At 41.9% G+C, this 21685-nt stretch overlaps 1 protein-coding gene across 1 annotated transcript in view; it reads left to right on the forward strand.

The window, feature by feature from the left end:
• The window catches only part of LOC142955279 (receptor-type tyrosine-protein phosphatase gamma-like), a 542528-nt gene extending 523766 nt beyond the window's left edge, over positions 1 to 18762 (forward strand). Inside the window, exons 24-29 of the mRNA XM_076096741.1 lie at positions 1322 to 1398; positions 3384 to 3512; positions 5046 to 5192; positions 6450 to 6592; positions 16949 to 17084; positions 17721 to 18762. Coding sequence (XP_075952856.1) covers positions 1322 to 1398; positions 3384 to 3512; positions 5046 to 5192; positions 6450 to 6592; positions 16949 to 17084; positions 17721 to 17870 — 782 coding nt within the window. The 3' untranslated portion in view covers positions 17871 to 18762. The remainder of the gene's footprint in view (positions 1 to 1321; positions 1399 to 3383; positions 3513 to 5045; positions 5193 to 6449; positions 6593 to 16948; positions 17085 to 17720) is intronic.
• Positions 18763 to 21685: the final 2923 nt, after the last annotated feature.

The following is a 21685-nucleotide window of genomic DNA, read 5'->3' on the forward strand; positions in this document are numbered from 1 at the left end:
ACGGCAAAGACTTCAGTTTAGAACCATGATACTCTGCGGTAATCAGTTAGTGCTCATGTTTGTACAGCCATCCTACAGGCCATGCAAGTGAGATGCCAGACTTCTTTCACAAAGTTGACGTGTCTTTGAGAAAGGTTGTATTGGCCTTGCTCTCACACACACTAACCTCCTGTTCCCAGAGTAATTGAAATGCTTGCTTCAGCTTCTAAACTTTGTCTTTACTCGCTGCCATGTCCTCATGAGTGCCTGATTGTTTCTGCACAAGATGGCTCATTCCTTAAAAACTTCCATCATCAGCTCCCCAAGAAAGACGATGTGTTTGGTTATTTTACTCCACTTGCCCGATCGAGTAAGTGAGTTGCTAGATTTACTAGCCCAACGTGGCGTTCTACTAGCCCTGGGCTAGGGGGCGTTCATTATAGTTGAGCCCTGCCTACCATTTGGAATTTTGTGGTAAAATGCAATTAGCTAACTCCTCTTAGAAAAATCAGGTTATTCTACAATGTGGCATGCAGTACCTCCAGACAACCACGACTACAACGTGTTTAAAGCCCGGCTGTGTCACCATACATTTGGATGATTTGCTTTTTCAATGGCCATAAATATTATTTATGTCATTATTTAACATGCTTGTTTACATATTATTGTTTGTACAACTTGTTTTCCTAAATATGGATTTTGTTTGGATTTATACTTGATCAGAACTATTTTTACATCCTATGTTGCGCTGGGACACATTTAGTCGCAGTAAAGCTCCAAGAAGAAGACACGTGAAGCGGCAGAAGTTCATAAACTCTTAAAAAGTTTAAAGTCATAACGAAGTGCTTGTTTTTGAAGATGAATGTTTTTCAAGTGGACTCCTCTGCCGCTCGGTTGTGTGCAGCCGAGAGATGTTGTTCATGTTTTGTCGTGCATATTTGCGTGTTAACAGGTTTTGTGTAATGTGAACGAAAGCTTATTTTTGTATGTTGAAATGTATTTGAACATTTGGTAGTTGCTATCGGTTTTAAACATGTGAAGAGCATAAGAATATAATATTATAATATAATCTTAAGCCTGGGTATGGAGTGTTTACAGGCTGGCTGGTCTCATTATCCTCCCTGTTATCTGCAGCCGTTACACAATGTGCAGACAGTCAGTAGCTGTTTCACTCTCCTCTGAATCACCAGCCAAGAATTACCCAGAACTGTCTACACTTAACCAATAGCAGCAAAAAGATGGATGAATGCACACATAGTGGCCTCTCAGTGTGATTGCTCTGTTCTAATGATGGCTATCCCCCCCCCCCCCCCTCTCTCTCTCCCCGTCTATCTGTGAGCAGCGGAGCGAGCGAGGGTCGGCCTAGCACCTTTGCCCGGCATCAAAGGCACCGATTACATTAACGCCTCTTACGTCATGGTCAGCACTTCCACTTCTTCTGTCAATCATTGATCTGTCCAGTCTCCCCTTGATGTTCCACTCACAGCAGGTTACAGGTTATCAAGTCAAAATACACTCAGTCATTATCAATGGCGTGGTTACATCCCTTTTTTATAGTCATGCCCAAATCCCCAAATGATCTGGCAGCTCATGATGATGTTAGCTCAACACTGCTCAGCCTTAAAGATGTGAATCTAAATGAATGACTGTTGAGTCACTATCTATCGCAGAAAGAGGGAACACAGTGGTGATTGAGCCTATGACCCACTGATGAAAGCAGGGGCGTTTCTAGGATTCAGATAAAGGGGGGGCTTAGCCCCAAGGGGAGCGTCATGTTTGCGCGCGCAGCTTCATAGATTGGTTCAATCAGAAAGAGTGTGATTTTGCTTGCATTCAGTATATGATAACACAAGAGACAGAATTTCAGGGTCATAGTGAAATTTGACAACACAAATATGAATTTTTCTCAAATAATGAGAGAGAAATTATTTTCCTGCTTGTAAAGGAAAGACGGATAAACTAGCTTTCATGTCCGCGTCACTCCCAAATCCTAATTCTTCAAGGGACCGCACACAATGGATGGAGAATGGACCTGACAGTGTCAACTTTATTACATTACATTACAGTCATTTAGCAGACGCTTTTATCCAAAGCGACTTACAATAAGTGTATTCAACATCGGTTTGTGAGAGAACAACTCGTCACCAGAAGTCACAAGTGCATCTCCTTTTTTAAACAAGCATCTAAGAGCATAAACCAGAGCCAACGTACAGTGCAGAAACAAACGAATGCAATAAGTGCCACAAACTAATATGAATACAATAAGTGCAATAAGCTAGTATGAATACAATATATGCTAAGTAAGTGCTAAGTGGAAGGCTCAGGGTAGGCCTTCTTGAAGAGGTGAGTTTTCAGCCTGATGAAAGATGGGCAGCGACTCTGCTGTCCTGATGTCAGTGGGGAGTTCATTCCAGGACAGGAAACAGCCGCGACCGGGTCGATCGGCCGCAGGGACCTCTGAGCGACGGGCAACCGATCGCCCCGAGGCAGCAGAGCGAAGTGGTCGGGCGGGGGTGTAGGGCTTGACCATGGCCTGGAGATAGGAAGGAGCTGTTCCTTTCACTGCCCTGTAGGCTAGCACCAGAGTCTTACACTGGATGTGAGCTTTATATCGAGCTTTACATCGTTCAGTATGATGATAGGCTGTTTTGTAATGGCTGGATTGTAATTTGAAGGGGGAGAAAACATACAAACCAGAACGCACGCACATATGTAGCATGTTAGTTATAAATAACTTGTCCATGAGAGAAACAATAGTTTAATTTAATGACATCACCAAAAAAAAAAAAATGATGAAAGTATTGCAATATTTATATATTTGCAGTATTACAGACTGTGGCGACATTCTCCCAGGGAACAACATGCTGTATTACAGTTGTACTCCTTTGTATACACACACACACACACTGGCACACTGCATGACCCAGTTCGTAATACAAGACTTCCATTAAAACTTTAAGATCTGAAACTCGGCCGAGATGATCCTGATGAGTTCATGTCATTTCCTCAGAGTTGAAGTAAAGCTCCTCCAGAACCACTATATATATTATCTCACCAGCTGCGTAGTAACTGACCTTGGTGGGTAAAGATGAGGAGTTCCCCTTTAAAGCTTAACTGAGAAGTTGAGAGCCTGTAAAAAGCAGGTGGTTAAGTTGCCATGTGCTGTGAGGTGAGGTCACCACCTTGTTGTTCATGTAGAGTGTGAAATCATAGCTCAGATAACAGCAGCTCAGCACAAATTAGATGTAACCCTCACAGCTCTGTTTAGTCCTTTAATATGAAGCTACTTCCTGACTGCAGATGAGCTGGAGATTTACTCAGTAATGTTAACAGCATGCGTTTACACTGTTTGAAGTGTAACTCTCCCACTAACCTGTTGTTGTTGTTGTTTGTTTGTTCTACAGGGTTACTATCAGAGTAATGAGTTCATCATTACCCAGCATCCTCTGCCCCACACCACAAAGGACTTCTGGAGAATGATCTGGGACCACAATGCACAAATTATTGTTATGCTGCCTGCCAACCATGGACTGGTAGGAAACACACACACACACACACACACACTGTAGTTAGTCCCATCTGCCACTTCAACAGGCATTTATACGCCTCCTCAGCCTGTGTTTAAGGGATTATGAGACACACATACACACACACGTCGTCTCACAGTGACCTGACTTTTATGAGGCAGGAGTTACACATACAGTCATATTCAAACACACACACATGTTCACATGCACACACTGTAGGCTGACGTCTGCCTATTGATGCCGTGTCCTCTGGGCTCTGCAGTGGGACAGCAGGACTGTTACATGGTGGTGTGGAAATGTTTAAAACCTGCGGAGTAGAGAATGCAAACCTACTGTCCCACAGTGGTTTCATATGCCACAGTCATTGAAGCACAGGACAATGATGGGTTTGGCTCAATATGAATTGAGCAAATGCATACATCAGTCGATATACACAAACAGTAAGATCAGAAGGGAGGGAATGCAGAAGTAACTTCTATGTAGCCCTGAGGGGACCTGTGCTGAATGTATAAATCAAAGTCTGTTTACAGGAGTGGGGAGGACTGTATAAAGCCCCGGGTGGCTCCGGACTGAGCTGCATGAAAATCAGAATCAGAATCAGAACCGTTTATTGCCATGGTATGTTGAACATACAAGGAATTTGACATGACGGAAGAGGGGCTGTGTACACAAAAGATTGTATCTAACTACTAAGAGTCATCCTTAAAGGACTCATTCACAATGATTGGTTGACAGGTGACCAGTCAGTGAGTTAGTATTCATTAAAACACTGGAGCACAAATTGGATGAGATGAAGCATAAAGCAGCAGTTATACCTGGAAAAGCAGCGATGGCCATGAAACCAATGGGTGGTGTTGTGCATTTCATATACTGTCACATTTTGGTTTGATTGATAATCCTGCAGACGGCTGAGATATTCTAAGTTCATGAGTGCTGCAAACAGTTTTTTTCTGGGGTCATGGTAGTGCAGAGTCCTTAAGTTAGGACTGACATGCTCCTTATTTTAAGAGGTTTCTTCTAACTCGGCCAGTTAGGAGCTACTTTTGGCCTGAGGATGTGTTGGGACTACGTTCCCTGATAAATTGCCTCAAGTAATGTCACTTGAATCAGCATCGGTTGGGGCTGAAGACTACAAGTTTGAAAATATAGGAGTGCATTGCTTAATTGGTGGAGTACTCACAGGACCAGGGTGGAATAAAAAGAAATAAAGCGGGACACCGTGGCATGTACACATACACAAACATGTAACACACACACCACAATGTGTCTCAAAGCAGTAAATATCTGATAGCTGGTCACTTGAGTGTAACCTTAACAATCCTGTAATTGAAAGCTTGGGTCACAGCTAAGATCAACATTTTCATCACATCCGCCTGAGACAAAAGAAATCTGCATGAATGGAAGAACATCCAACTGAAGTGACTCATAGCTTTTAAATTACAGTTTAAATGTACACAAATCTTTTTCCCCACTAGTATATATTTTGTAATAAAAGATATCGTACAGTAAAATGGTACGCTGTGACAATGTTAACTGCAGGCAGAGGATGAGTTTGTGTACTGGCCCAGTCGGGAGGAGGCCATGAACTGCGAGGCGTTCACTGTCACCCTCATCAGTAAAGACCGACTCTGCCTGTCCAATGAGGAACAGATCAGCATCCACGACTTCATCCTGGAAGCTACACAGGTGACTCAGTGTGTGTGTGCGTGCGTGTGCGTGTGAGTGAGTGAGAGAGATCTAAAACATGGTCATATTGATTGAACTGCACCTATACTGACTACAGTATGAGCACACTAACACACTAATATAGTGGAACAATAGAAGGCAGCATGAATACAGTATGAGTCAACATGTTGTAATAATGTGAAATGAAATAATGTGTGCACAGACAGAAGTACTAATAACATACAAACAACTAAGTAATAACATGCTTACGCTCCCCTCCGTCCACTGCTCAGTAACACAGTGATGATTGAGGTCTGGCTCAGTGGATGGACGGCACAGATCAGAGAGTGAGCATGCAGCGATTCATAAATGCAGTGCAAGTTTTAGAGCGGTTGAGGACAGAATGCTGTGTGATGGATGTTTTGAGCCTCCAGAGGAACTGGGTCTGTAGATTTACACAGGACACGGGACTTTCCCTTTACTATTTTCAAAGCTGCTAGCACTCAGGTTTTTTATCGCTTGTGTGTAAATTTCACTTGAGAGCCAAACTCCCTCAGATTTGAGAACTCCTTTGTTCACATGCGTTCCTAAACTCTTATTCGTCAAGGAATGACAGCTGCGCCCCAAGATAGAATGAGTTCAACTTTTGGCATGTTCATGTGACCAGGAACAACCAATCACAGCTGGCAGATATCAGTCTACTCTACGGTAAATATATGGAGGAGAAGTTCATTATTTTATTGCAGGGCTACCCAAAACTTTACCATCTGTCCCACGGACTATTAATCTTTCCGTCCAATGAGGTCACAACATCTGGTTGAAATGTCAGAGGGACAGACAAATGGAGCAGTAAAGCTACTGTGAGGGATTTGCAGTGCTGGATATCTATGTATCGTTTTGTTCTGACTTTGTTTAGTTAAGTCAGTGAGGCTTACTGCTGAAACACCACATCGTCTTCATCATCACAGCACAGGTTGGGTTGCTTAGTAACGGGAGGAGCGCCACCCAACAAGCACCTTAGAAAGGATGAAAATGGCACGGATGGCGGTTTTAGACACAAGCCCCTCCCACTGTCACATGTACAGATATGTTCATTCCTGTGCCTTTTCCTTCTGAATAGATACATGAATTGAATACTTCTCCCAGCCCGATCAGAAGCAGAAGCTCTCAATCTCCTTGTTTTGTTTCACAGCTGAAGTAACATGGATGAGTTGAATAGAACTGTTGTAAACCAAACATCCTTTATTTAACCTCCGTCTCTCTCCGTCTGTCCACCAGGATGACTACGTTTTAGAGGTTCGGCACTTTCAGTGCCCCAAGTGGCCGAAGCCCGACGCGCCCGTCAGCAGCACCTTCGAGCTCATCAACGTCATTAAAGAGGAGGCAGCCACCCGCGATGGACCAACCATCATCCACGATGAGTCAGTCCCACATTTGATCTTCTTTTATACTCTGTCAGCACATCACTACTCGGCTTATTTATAACTAAGTACAGTAAATTAGAAAAGCTAAATGGAAATAGAACACTGTACGTCAATGGGTCCAGTTTCTTATTACATTATAGTTGGCTATGGCAGGATGAGGGGAACTAAAGCACTTTTATGCATTGTCATGTCTTATGATATATTGATAAGCCTTTGGCAGGCACATGCAATAAAACTTCAGATGAACTGCTCTCGCATATCTGAAAAAAGAACAAAGTCTCTCCTGGCCTCGTGCAATCAAACTGCCATCGTCTCCTACTTTAGCACAAGAGCTTCACACCTGCTGGCTCCTAATTTACCCAGACACCCCTTCATCTACATTCAGCCTAAAACTCCACAGACTGACAACTGAGCAATTTAGCACGAGCAAGGAAATGTAAAAATGAGGATATGTATCCGCAAAACATGAAGTTAAAAGTGTGACGTGACAGTGCTGTGGTTATGTTGTAAGCTATCTATGGCCACAAAGCTTTGACTTCCCCCGGGTGAAATGATGCTCATCTGGGGGCGACCGTGGCTCACTGGGTTAAGAGGGTTGTCTGGGAACCGGAAGGTCAACGGTTCAATCCTCAACTGGAACGTGTCACGTGTCGTAGTGTACCTGAGCAATACACTGAACCCCCGGCTCCCCGGGCGCCTGTCATTGGCAGCCCACTGCTCCCTATATGCAGAGACAAATTTCCCCCTTAAGGGATCAATATAGTATAATAATAATAAATAATTAGAACAACAGATAACACCTCTATTAAAAAGAACAATGTGTTATTGACTTTGTTACAGGTTCATAATGTTTTCCTGCTAATTGGCTGGATATACACAGACTGTGTTAGTTTCTTTAAGTGAAAGTGTTAATACATATTTGAGTCAATGGAAAGAACATCAGTTTACCTTTTTCCCATCTTTTAATCAGTAAGTGTGTAAGAAATGAAATGTCTCAACTCATTAAAATCCCTTTTGACTTCTTCAGAATGTCACTTTCACACTTGATGCATTTTGGCTGGTACTCAAAGTTTTGAGTTTCGTTACCCAGATCTTATCATCATAGGTTGACAGAGAATGATAACTTCAATCTTAAAATTAAAATTAAATCACTGCAGGATATAATTACTCGCATATCATAACATATTGTTTTTTTAAATAATACTGTGGTTGTTTTCCCCAATATGAACTAGTTCCATCATTTCCAATCCAAGTCTAATATATTTTTTTGTCTGTGAGCATAAACTGTAATCGCCCAAATAGGCAGCCTGACTATCCTGCAAGTGTAGTGAGGAAAGACACATGCTGTTTTACTTCTAAACAACAAGTGACAGCCCCTTCCACCCCCGACTTCCCTCACAGGTACCCCAGGAAACTGCCCAATTAAACGTAATGAAAGTGTCTTCAGTATTGACACACATTAGTGGTCCTGAACGACGCTCTAATCCAACAGCTCTGCTCATGTTTATTCATTACAATAATGAAGATTGCTTGTCGCATCCTCAAGAAGAAAAGTGACTAATTAAGCACTTCATGCGGTTGCCATGGTTCGGGCCGGCTTGCAGCACCTAAGAGACTGTCAGTTAGAGGCTCTTCCTAATTGTCTGCACGCTCATTATCCAGCCAGGCGTGGGTTGTTAGCAGGGGTTTCCGCTGCACTGCTGACAGGGCTGCTAATGGAAGAGGAGACCCTTTACGTTGTGAAGGCGTTCTCTAGGGAGCCTCACGCTGGGCCGAGCTGTCGTCCTCAGGTGGATTCACTAGCTAATACATCTTTAATCTCAGAGGAGGTTTCCTGACTCTGTGAGGGTCTTCACTCCCCGGCTGAGCTGCTGTCTTGGACAACTCAAACGCTGAGTAGTAAAGGTCTTCACAGCACCCCAAATCAGAATTTTGGAGAGATTTTCCTGTAGCCAGAATGAGAAAAACACCATTTATTTGGTGAGGGACCATTTATAGGAAGTATAATCCTACAAATGGCTGCCATACTGTAAATCTAACAAGCTGGAAAGTCATAAACAGGGCCGCGAGCTGGGTGGTGAATGGTGGGTGGTGGGGCTGCAATGACAACAAATAGACATAAAGTGACTTTCAGTACTCCTCAGCTTTCTGTGATCATAACATTTTTTTCCAAATCATAGTACCTCTACTGAGAGGAAGCCCCTCTTTTGCAGGAACACCCTGGTTACATTATTGGTGCACAATGGTGCATTTACGTTCCATAGTGAGGAGCTAGAAATCAGAAGATGACAAAAGTAATTATCTTCCATGGGCTTGTCATCTGTCAAAACTATGAAACATTATGGCCATCACGGGTAAGTACATCGAGAATGCAAAAAAAACACAATTAAGGACAGGAAGTCAAATTCCTTATATGTGCCTGCATACTTGGCCAATGGAGATGATTCTGAAATGTAGACTTGTATAGTTTTGAGCATTACAACATTAGGTCTTTTATAGCCTGTGGACTATTTCACTGAACATGGGAAACACAGCCTCCACATGATTGGGGAGACATGATTGTGGAGGTATGACAGTGGAGATATGACGGTGGAGGTATGACTGTGGAGGTATGAGTGTGGAGATATGATGGTGGAGATATGATGGTGGAGGTATGATGGTGGATGTATGACGGTGGAGGTATGACTGTGGAGATATGATGGTGGAGATATGATGGTGGAGATACAATGGTGGAGATATGATGGTAGAAATATGATGGTGGAGAAATGATGGTAGAAATATGATGGTGATATGACGGTGGAGATATGATGGTGGAGATATTATGGTGGAGATATGATGGTGATATGATGGTGGAGATATGATGGTAGAGATATGATGGTGGAGATATGACGGTAGAGATATGATGGTGGAGATATGATGGTGGAGATGTGATGGTGGAGATGTGATGGTGGAGATATGATGGTGGATGTATGACGGTGGAGGTATGACTGTGGAGATATGATGGTGGAGATATGATGGTGGAGATATGACGGTGGAGGTATGACTGGAGGTATGACGTGGAGGTATGACTGTAGAGGTATGACTAGAGGTATGACTGTAGAGGTATGATTGTGGAGGTATGATTGTGGAGGTATGACTGTGGAGATATGACGGTGGAGATATGATGGTGATATGATGGTGGAGATATGATGGTAGAGATATGACGGTGGAGATATGACGGTGGAGATATGATGGTAGAGATATGATGGTGATATGATGGTGGTGATATGATGGTGGAGATATGATGGTGGAGATATGATGGTAGAGATATGATGGTGATATGATGGTGGAGATATGATGGTGATATGATGGTGATATGATGGTGGAGATATGATGGTGATATGATGGAGTTATGATGGTGATATGATGGTGATATGATGGTGGAGATATGATGGTAGAGATATGATGGTGATATGATGGTGGTGATATGATGGTAGAGATATGATGGTGATATGATGGTGATATGACGGTGGACATATGACGGTGAAGATATTATGATGGAGATATGATGGTGATATGATGGTGGTGATATGATGGTGGAGATATGATGGTGGAGATATGATGGTAGAGATATGATGGTGATATGATGGTGGAGATATGATGGTGATATGATGGTGATATGATGGTGGTGATATGATGGTGGAGATATGATGGTAGAGATATGATGGTGGAGATATGATGGTGATATGATGGTGGAGATATGATGGTAGAGATATGACGGTGGAGATATGACGGTGGAGATATGATGGTGGAGGTATGATGGTGGATGTATGACGGTGGAGGTATGACTGTGGAGATATGATGGTGGAGATATGATGGTGGAGATACAATGGTGGAGATATGATGGTAGAAATATGATGGTGGAGATATGATGGTAGAAATATGATGGTGATATGACGGTGGAGATATTATGGTGGAGATATGATGGTGATATGATGGTGGAGATATGATGGTAGAGATATGATGGTGGAGATATGACGGTGGAGATATGACGGTAGAGATATGATGGTGGAGATATGATGGTGGAGATGTGATGGTGGAGATGTGATGGTGGAGATATGATGGTGGATGTATGACGGTGGAGGTATGACTGTGGAGATATGATGGTGGAGATATGATGGTGGAGATATGATGGTGGAGATATGACGGTGGAGGTATGACTGTGGAGGTATGACGTGGAGGTATGACGGTGGAGGTATGACGGTGGAGGTATGACTGTAGAGGTATGATTGTGGAGGTATGATTGTGGAGGTATGACTGTGGAGATATGACGGTGGAGATATGATGGTGATATGATGGTGGAGATATGACGGTGGAGATATGACGGTAGAAATATGATGGTGGAGATATGACGGTAGAGATATGATGGTGGAGATATGATGGTGGAGATGTGATGGTGGAGATGTGATGGTGGAGATATGATGGTGGATGTTTGACGGTGGAGGTATGACTGTGGAGATATGATGGTGGAGATATGATGGTGGAGATATGACGGTGGAGGTATGACTGGAGGTATGACGTGGAGGTATGACTGTAGAGGTATGACTAGAGGTATGACTGTAGAGGTATGATTGTGGAGGTATGATTGTGGAGGTATGACTGTGGAGATATGACGGTGGAGATATGATGGTGATATGATGGTGGAGATATGATGGTAGAGATATGACGGTGGAGATATGACGGTGGAGATATGATGGTAGAGATATGATGGTGATATGATGGTGGTGATATGATGGTGGAGATATGATGGTGGAGATATGATGGTAGAGATATGATGGTGATATGATGGTGATATGATGGTGATATGATGGTGGAGATATGATGGTGATATGATGGTGATATGATGGTGGAGATATGATGGTAGAGATATGATGGTGATATGATGGTGGTGATATGATGGTAGAGATATGATGGTGATATGATGGTGATATGACGGTGGACATATGACGGTGAAGATATGATGGAGATATGATGGTGATATGATGGTGGTGATATGATGGTGGAGATATGATGGTGGAGATATGATGGTAGAGATATGATGGTGATATGATGGTGGAGATATGATGGTGATATGATGGTGATATGATGGTGGTGATATGATGGTGGAGATATGATGGTAGAGATATGATGGTGGAGATATGATGGAGATATGATGGTAGAGATATGACGGTGGAGATATGATGGTGGAGGTATGATGGTGGATGTATGACGGTGGAGGTATGACTGTGGAGATATGATGGTGGAGATATGATGGTGGAGATACAATGGTGGAGATATGATGGTAGAAATATGATGGTGGAGATATGATGGTAGAAATATGATGGTGATATGACGGTGGAGATATGATGGTGGAGATATTATGGTGGAGATATGATGGTGATATGATGGTGGAGATATGATGGTAGAGATATGATGGTGGAGATATGACGGTGGAGATATGACGGTAGAGATATGATGGTGGAGATATGATGGTGGAGATGTGATGGTGGAGATGTGATGGTGGAGATATGATGGTGGATGTATGACGGTGGAGGTATGACTGTGGAGATATGATGGTGGAGATATGATGGTGGAGATATGATGGTGGAGGTATGACTGTGGAGGTATGACGTGGAGGTATGACGTGGAGGTATGACGTGGAGGTATGACGGTGGAGGTATGACGGTGGAGGTATGACTGTAGAGGTATGATTGTGGAGGTATGATTGTGGAGGTATGACTGTGGAGATATGACGGTGGAGATATGATGGTGATATGATGGTGGAGATATGACGGTGGAGATATGACGGTAGAAATATGACGGTAGAGATATGACGGTGGAGATATGACGGTGGAGATATGATGGTGGAGATACAATGGTGGAGATATGATGGTAGAAATAAGATGGTGGAGATATGATGGTAGAAATATGATGGTGATATGACGGTGGAGATATGATGGTGGAGATATTATGGTGGAGATATGATGGTGATATGATGGTGGAGATATGATGGTAGAGATGTGACGGTGGAGATGTGACGGTAGAGATGTGACGGTGGAGATGTGATGGTGGAGATGTGATGGTGGAGATGTGATGGTGGAGATGTGATGGTGGAGATATGATGGTGGAGATATTATGGTGGAGATATGATGGTGGAGATATGATGGTAGAGATATGATGGTGGAGATATGATGGTAGAGATATGACGGTGGAGATATGATGGTGATATGATGGTGGAGATATGATGGTAGAGATATGATGGTGGAGATACGATGGTGGATATATGATGGTAGAAATATGATGGTAGAGATATGATGGTGGAGATATGATGCTGGAGATATGATGGTAGAGATATGATGGTGATATGATGGTGGTGATATGATGGTGGAGATATGATGGTGATATGATGGTGGTGATATGATGGTGGAGGTATGATGGAAGAGATATGATGGTGATATGATGGTGGAGATATGATGGTGGAGATATGATGGTGATATGATGGTGGAGATATGATGGTAGAGATATGACGGTGGAGATATGACGGTGGAGATATGATGGTAGAGATATGATGGTGATATGATGGTGGTGATATGATGGTGGAGATATGATGGTGATATGATGGTGGAGATATGATGGTGATATGATGGTGGAGATATGATGGTAGAGATATGATGGTGATATGATGGTGGTGATATGATGGTAGAGATATGATGGTGATATGATGGTGATATGATGGTGGACAGATGACGGTGAAGATATTATGGTGGAGATATGATGGTGATATGATGGTGGTGATATGATGGTGGAGATATGATGGTGGAGATATGATGGTAGAGATATGATGGTGATATGATGGTGGAGATATGATGGTGATATGATGGTGATATGATGGTGGTGATATGATGGTGGAGATATGATGGTAGAGATATGATGGTGATATGATGGTGGAGATATGATGGTAGAGATATGACGGTGGAGATATGACGGTGGAGATATGATGGTAGAGATATGATGGTGATATGATGGTGGTGATATGATGGTGGAGATATGATGGTGGAGATATGATGGTAGAGATATGATGGTGATATGATGGTGGTGATATGATGGTGGAGATATGATGGTAGAGATATGATGGTGATATGATGGTGGTGATATGATGGTAGAGATAGGATGGTGATATGATGGTGATATGACGGTGGACATATGACGGTGAAGATATTATGGTGGAGATATGATGGTGATATGATGGTGGTGATATGATGGTGGAGATATGATGGTGGAGATATGATGGTAGAGATATGATGGTGATATGATGGTGGAGATATGATGGTGATATGATGGTGATATGATGGTGGTGATATGATGGTGGAGATATGATGGTAGAGATATGGTGGTGATATGATGGTAGAGATATGATGGTGATATAATGGTGATATGACGGTGGACATATGACGGTGAAGATATTATGGTGGAGATATGATGGAAGAGATATGATGGTGATATGATGGTGGAGATATGATGGTGATATGATGGTGGAGATATGATGGTGGAGATATGATGGTGATATGATGGTGGAGATATGATGGTAGAGATATGACGGTGGAGATATGACGGTGGAGATATGATGGTGGTGATATGATGGTGGTGATATGATGGTGGAGATATGATGGTGGAGATATGATGGTGATATGATGGTGGAGATATGATGGTGATATGATGGTGATATGATGGTGGAGATATGATGGTAGAGATATGATGGTGATATGATGGTGGTGATATGATGGTAGAGATATGATGGTGATATGATGGTGATATGACGGTGGACAGATGACGGTGAAGATATTATGGTGGAGATATGATGGTGATATGATGGTGGTGATATGATGGTGGAGATATGATGGTAGAGATATGATGGTGATATGATGGTGGAGATATGATGGTGATATGATGGTGATATGATGGTGGTGATATGATGGTGGAGATATGATGGTAGAGATATGATGGTGGAGATATGATGGTGATATGATGGTGGAGATATGATGGTAGAGATATGACGGTGGAGATATGACGGTGGAGATATGATGGTAGAGATATGATGGTGATATGATGGTGGTGATATGATGGTGGAGATATGATGGTGGAGATATGATGGTAGAGATATGATGGTGATATGATGGTGGTGATATGATGGTGGAGATATGATGGTAGAGATATGATGGTGATATGATGGTGGTGATATGATGGTAGAGATATGATGGTGATATGATGGTGATATGACGGTGGACATATGACGGTGAAGATATTATGGTGGAGATATGATGGTGATATGATGGTGGTGATATGATGGTGGAGATATGATGGTGGAGATATGATGGTAGAGATATGATGGTGATATGATGGTGGAGATATGATGGTGATATGATGGTGATATGATGGTGGTGATATGATGGTGGAGATATGATGGTAGAGATATGATGGTGATATGATGGTGGTGATATGATGGTAGAGATATGATGGTGATATAATGGTGATATGACGGTGGACATATGACGGTGAAGATATTATGGTGGAGATATGATGGTGATATGATGGTGGTGATATGATGGTGGATATATGATGGTAGAGATATGATGGTGATATGATGGTGGTGATATGATGGTGGAGATATGATGGTGGAGATATGATGGTAGAGATATGATGGTGATATGATGGTGGAGATATGATGGTGGAGATATGATGGTGATATGATGGTGGAGATATGATGGTAGAGATATGACGGTGGAGATATGGCGGTGGAGATATGATGGTAGAGATATGATGGTGATATGACGGTGGACATATGACGGTGGACATATGACGGTGGAGATATGATGGTGATATGATGGTGGTGATATGATGGTGGAGATATGATGGTAGAGATATGATGGTGATATGATGGTGATATGATATGATGGTGGAGATATGATGGTGGAGATATGATGGTAGAGATATGATGGTGATATGATGGTGATATGATGGTGATATGATGGTGGTGATATGACGGTGGAGATATGATGGTAGAGATATGATGGTGATATGATGGTGGAGATATGATGGTAGAGATATGATGGTGATATGATGGTGATATGATATGATGGTGGAGATATGATGGTGATATGATGGTGATATGATGGTGATATGATGGTGGTGATATGACGGTGGAGATATAATGGTAGAGATATGATGGTGATATGATGGTGGTGATATGATGGTAGAGATATGATGGTGGAGATACGATGGTGGATATATGATGGTAGAAATATGATGGTAGAGATATGATGCTGGAGATATGATGCTGGAGATATGATGGTAGAGATATGATGGTGATATGATGGTGATATGACGGTGGACATATGACGGTGAAGATATTATGGTGGAGATATGATGGTGATATGATGGTGGTGATATGATGGTGGAGATATGATGTTGGAGATATGATGGTAGAGATATGATGGTGATATGATGGTGGAGATATGATGGTGATATGATGGTGATATGATGGTGGTGATATGATGGTGGAGATATGATGGTAGAGATATGACGGTGATATGATGGTGGTGATATGATGGTAGAGATATGATGGTGATATAATGGTGATATGACGGTGGACATATGACGGTGAAGATATTATGGTGGAGATATGATGGTGATATGATGATGGTGATATGATGGTGGAGATATGATGGTGGAGATATGATGGTGATATGATGGTGGTGATATGATGGTGGAGATATGATGGTAGAGATATGATGGTGATATGATGGTGGTGATATGATGGTGGAGATATGATGGTAGAGATATGATGGTGATATGATGGTGGAGATATGATGGTGGAGATATGATGGTGTTATGATGGTGGAGATATGATGGTAGAGATATGACGGTGGAGATATGATGGTAGAGATATGATGGTGATATGACGGTGGACATATGACGGTGGAGATATGACGGTGGAGATATGATGGTGATATGATGGTGGTGATATGATGGTGGAGATATGATGGTAGAGATATGATGGTGATATGATGGTGGTGATATGATGGTGGAGATATGATGGTGGAGATATGATGGTGGAGATATGATGGTAGAGATATGATGGTGATATGATGGTGATATGATGGTGGTGATATGATGGTAGAGATATGATGGTGATATGATGGTGGTGATATGATGCTGGAGATATGATGGTGGAGATATGATGGTGGAGATATGATGGTGATATGATGGTGGAGATATGATGGTGGAGATATGATGGTTGAGATTCACACTAACCACAGCCCCTGTGTGTCTCCTCAGGTTGGGAGCAGTGTCGGCCGGCATGCTGTGTGCCCTCACCACACTGTCTCAGCAGCTGGAGAGCGAGGGCGCCGCCGACGTCTATCAAGTGGCCAAGATGATCAACCTCATGAGGCCAGGAGTCTTCACAGACATTGTGAGTCTGACCGTACACCTGAGAGGGGTTCTGCTTGATCAGAAGTAAATTAGCAATGAACACAAAGCTGATCAAGTGTATTCTCAATACGTACTTTAATTACTTTTGAGCATACTGCAATTTATTTGTCAAATCTTAAAGCAATTTGTGAGAAGATACTTTAGAGAACAGTAATTGTGTATTAATTCCATATTTCCACAATATGTATTTTCATGATTCATCCAAAAAATTGTATCACTAAGTAACTGCAAATAGATTTTTATAAATATAATAAAATTAATAATATATTTTGTTTGCTACACTATGATGGAGGAACCATGGTGAAAAGATGTGTCTGTTATGTTTCATAACTTGAAAGATAATTTGCTTTACTGACTGACACTGAATGGTTCATTTTGAGGTTCCACATGCCAGTTTGCACAGATTTTACTTAAAGTTAGAAGAAAATAGCATATCTTAGATAAATCTAGTTTGGTATGGTGATGTCATGGTAAACAATAAGACAGTATCAAGGCATATGGCAGATTTACATCCACATTGAGCAAACCGATTATGCTTCGATGGCTTGAAGAGGAAGAAAGTATAGATGTCATGTTCTCACCTGTTCGCCTCTGTCTGTGTGTGATGGCTCCACAGAACCAGTACCAGTACCTCTACAAAGCTCTGCTCAGCCTCGTCAGCACCAAGGAGAGCGGCTCGTGTTTTCTGACCAGGGACACTAATGGGACCATGGCGTCCATGTCCGACCAGTCTGACCAGGCAGAGAGCATGGAGTCACTGGTCTGAGAGAAGCCCTTCGGGGGCCCGGAGCTGAGCTGAGCTGAGAGTCTTGTGGGTCCAAACCCCCTGCGAGGTCTCTGAGTCCACAATGGAGGCACTTAACTTTGTAAACTGTCAAGGAACTATTGTGAACAAGACTTTTTGAGGCCTTTTTGCCAGACTCTTGGTTAAAATGAATAACCTGATTACTTTTTTACACTGATAAAAAGTTTTTGATATTTATTTTTTTCGCCATTTTATGTCTTAATGTTCTCCTACTGAAGGGTTTGCACCTGCGTTTTTGAGTTTCACGACGGCGTCGGTAGGCAACAAGAAACACTTTTCTGTCTTTTCTTGTTTGCACTATATAATGTCAGTGTTACTGCCTATACTAAAGCTGACTCACTCGGCTTTTCTCCACTCAAGCTCTGATTTTTCTTTTTGACATTCCTTGGCTGTGGCCATTATTAAATCAACTGCTTCTGTGAAGGACATTCTTCTGCTGCCACCTACCAGTTGATTTAAGACAGTGGACAGAGGAAGGCACCGAGTCTCCGCCTCAGTGACAAAATGCTGTTCCACTTCAGCTGAGTGTGACCTCCTCCGCCCTGCTCATCGATAGTACTCATACTACCACTCATTTATCACAAGAAACGAGATCTTGGAACCTATTGCCACAGACAAGTAGCGCTTGTTTTTTTAGAAGTAGTTTCCTCTTCACTGTTTCTTTTTTTTTGCCTTGTTTTCTTGTCACGCTCCCTCTTATTAGCGAGTCACACCCATATTAGAATACCTAAGGTGGTGTAATAACTGCTACTGTGAAATATTATTATTTTTTCTTTGTATAATTCATATTATGCTTTTTAATATATGGAAATACTGTATGTATACATATATAAATATATCCTTATCATAATAACTTTGTGATTTTTGTACATGTCCTTTGTGGCCTCCCGCCTCAGGCCTGTTGATTTACCACTCCAGTACTCACAGCTGATTCACAGCCATCTCTGGAAGCGGACTCCCTCGGTCCTCTACGTTCTTGTATGCTGCTATGTCATCTGAACACAAATACACACATACAAACACCACCGGTGATTCTACATTTCAAACAAAACAAACGATGCAACAATATGACATTGCCTCTCTTTGAAATTTACATTTTTTAAGTTTTTTTTTTTCTGTCATGAGTTCATTCTGACAGACGAGCACGGATTAAGAACACAGAGGCCTGTATGTGGAGCTCTTACTTCCTCACATGCACCTGTGTGTGTCTTTACAGGGTTGAATCAGTGTGATCCACAGGGGAACAGCAGACTCAAAAACAAGCTCTATGCAACAAGTTGGTGTGGTTTTAGAAATCTGAAACAGGGTTTAAAATAGTCTTTGGGTTCTCAGTGTTAGTCCAGTCCAGATTGACTAGTCCCGCTACAGTGGGTTGAGATTTTAAATTAGTTTTTATATTTTCATTTTTTTTGTGCTTATGTCGTCTGGACAGAATAAACACTGCTAAATAACCCTCTTCTTCTGCTTTAAAGGGTCTTCATGTTCTCGACATGATATACTACATCTTTGGTAATGCATGTGGTACAACCATAATGTGTAATTACTCACAATGAGCTGCTACATTTAATAGGGTTTGTTATGAAGTGCTGGAGTTTATTAACACACGTTTTTTAATTTATCTATTGCTGATTTCATTGAAATTTGGAACGTTCTCATCGTCCATCTGCACGGCCTGTACCAGCCCCATATATAGTGTTTACAAAATGGTGGATGAAAGTTAATGCTCAGGTGTGGCTAAATCTCACAAAAGACTGCAGTGATAGAGTAATATGCCTACCAAGACAAAGCATTTGCAGTAGCATTGCAAATGCTCCCAGTCACTGTTATAATGTCCCAGAATCAACCAACGCTATTGTCTCACGTCAAGTTCGTAAAAGTGGAAGACATTCAGTAATCAAACATTGCTTTGCAAGAGTATTGACATGTTTCTTTAGTTAAATGCCTCATGATTCATGTTACATTATTGTAAATGTGTTGAAGGTAAAGGTAGTTCTTGCTTTCCTTCTTTACTTTGATAATATGACAAGAAAATGAAATGTGATTTGATAAGAAATGTAATCAATAGGCAGGTCATTCATTGAACTGCATTGCCATTTCCAACCCTACTCTGTGAATGTTGTTGACAAATTCTATGAAAAGGCCAAAACCATAGAGATAGAATAGCACTAGAACAGACATTGAACATTAGAACAGATATTGAACTGTTTTCCGTGGTCACAAGAGAAAATGGTAATAGTTGTTAGTTGTCATGGTGACAGCACACGTCAGTGGGCCAGTAAATTGTTGTCGCAGCTCTGGGGACAGATGGCTGGCTAGTTCGTTAGCTAGGTAGCTTGTCCTTCTCTGGAACGGCGGGGAGTGAGGCAGAGCCGTTAGACCCAGCACTGCTGCTGGCCACCAGCCCGCAGTTCAGATCATTTCCTCTAACCAGTGTAGCATTAAAGGATGGCAGAATTAGAAAGCTAGCTAACGCACCATGCTTTAATGCTACACCGGTTTCAGAAAATGAGCCGAACGAAGATGTCACTTGCATTGTTTTCCTAGGGTGTGCGGATGAAGCATTGAGTTGTTAAATTTGACTCATTTACTCTGGTACTCTGTGATTTGTAATGTTACTTGCCGTAAGCAAGTTTAGTTGTTATGGAAGTTAGCTCGCCACAACGCTCGCAATGGCAATGATATATTATAATTTTGAAAGTCTCATCTACTCCTATTCTATTACTCAGACCAAAACCAAGAATATGTTCGTCTATCTCTCAATACTTAGAATCAGATTCCCCTACCCTTTCTGTGGAATCTTTATTTCTACTCAAATAATTATTGACAGCCTTATCCTTTGATTCATAACCAAACAATTGCCAAAATACACACTACTCATTAACCATGTGGCCTGACAAACCATTTCTCTTCTCAATAAACCATTCATAAACACAGAGAAACATAAGGTTAAGCTGTCATACCTTACACAGGTGTTTTTATCAGCGGTTTCTAGACACAAGCATCGCTAATGCCATTTAAAGCCAGAGCTTTGACCACGTCTGCTGTATCTGCCATCGTACGCAGACCTGACAGGCTCATTTGTAACATGTCACAAACTGGACAGCAAGCGCTCTCTTTAACGATGTTGTCCTCTGAGTATTATTAAAGTGGTTGACTGGTAAAAACAGATGGAGGTCCGTTCCAGATCCGGGTTCGCTGACGGAGGTCTGATCACCCGCTCCAACCTCCCAAGGCCTTGTGTACATAGTTTCCGTTCCTCACCCCCTTTTCTCCAGAGGTGTATTTTTTAGTGGTTTTGTGGCCTACAAGCAAAGAGCAGAGTCTGAATTGTTCCCTGCTTTAGCTGCAGTAACCTCTTACACGCACACATGCACACATATTTACACACACACATTTCTTTGACATGAGGATGTTCTAATTTTGCCGCTGATTTTAATGATATTCTGTGCCGTCGATGGCGTGAAATGAAAACTTGTGGTTTTGCATTTTGAATGGAAATGTGAAAATGTTTTTTTTTCACACAGCACAAAACAGATAGTGTTGAATGCGAGGGCGGCAAATGTATTTTGATCTTTTCAAAACACTTTACCAAAGACTTGAAACCTTCCTGTGCAGAAAAAGATGTTGTGCAAGCTTTTCTCTCTCTCTTGCCGATTCCTCTTCCCTCTTTCTCCACCTCACACTATATCTGTATTTGTATCAGTGTCCTTACAGAAATTTGCTTCAAAGTCTCACTTGAGTATCTGTTTGCTTTAACTCCAGCATCAAAGTCCCCA

Source organism: Anarhichas minor, unplaced genomic scaffold (genome assembly GCF_050575085.1).
Source record: "Anarhichas minor isolate MPS153535 unplaced genomic scaffold, ASM5057508v1 ptg000023l, whole genome shotgun sequence".
Classification (NCBI taxonomy): domain Eukaryota; kingdom Metazoa; phylum Chordata; class Actinopteri; order Perciformes; family Anarhichadidae; genus Anarhichas; species Anarhichas minor.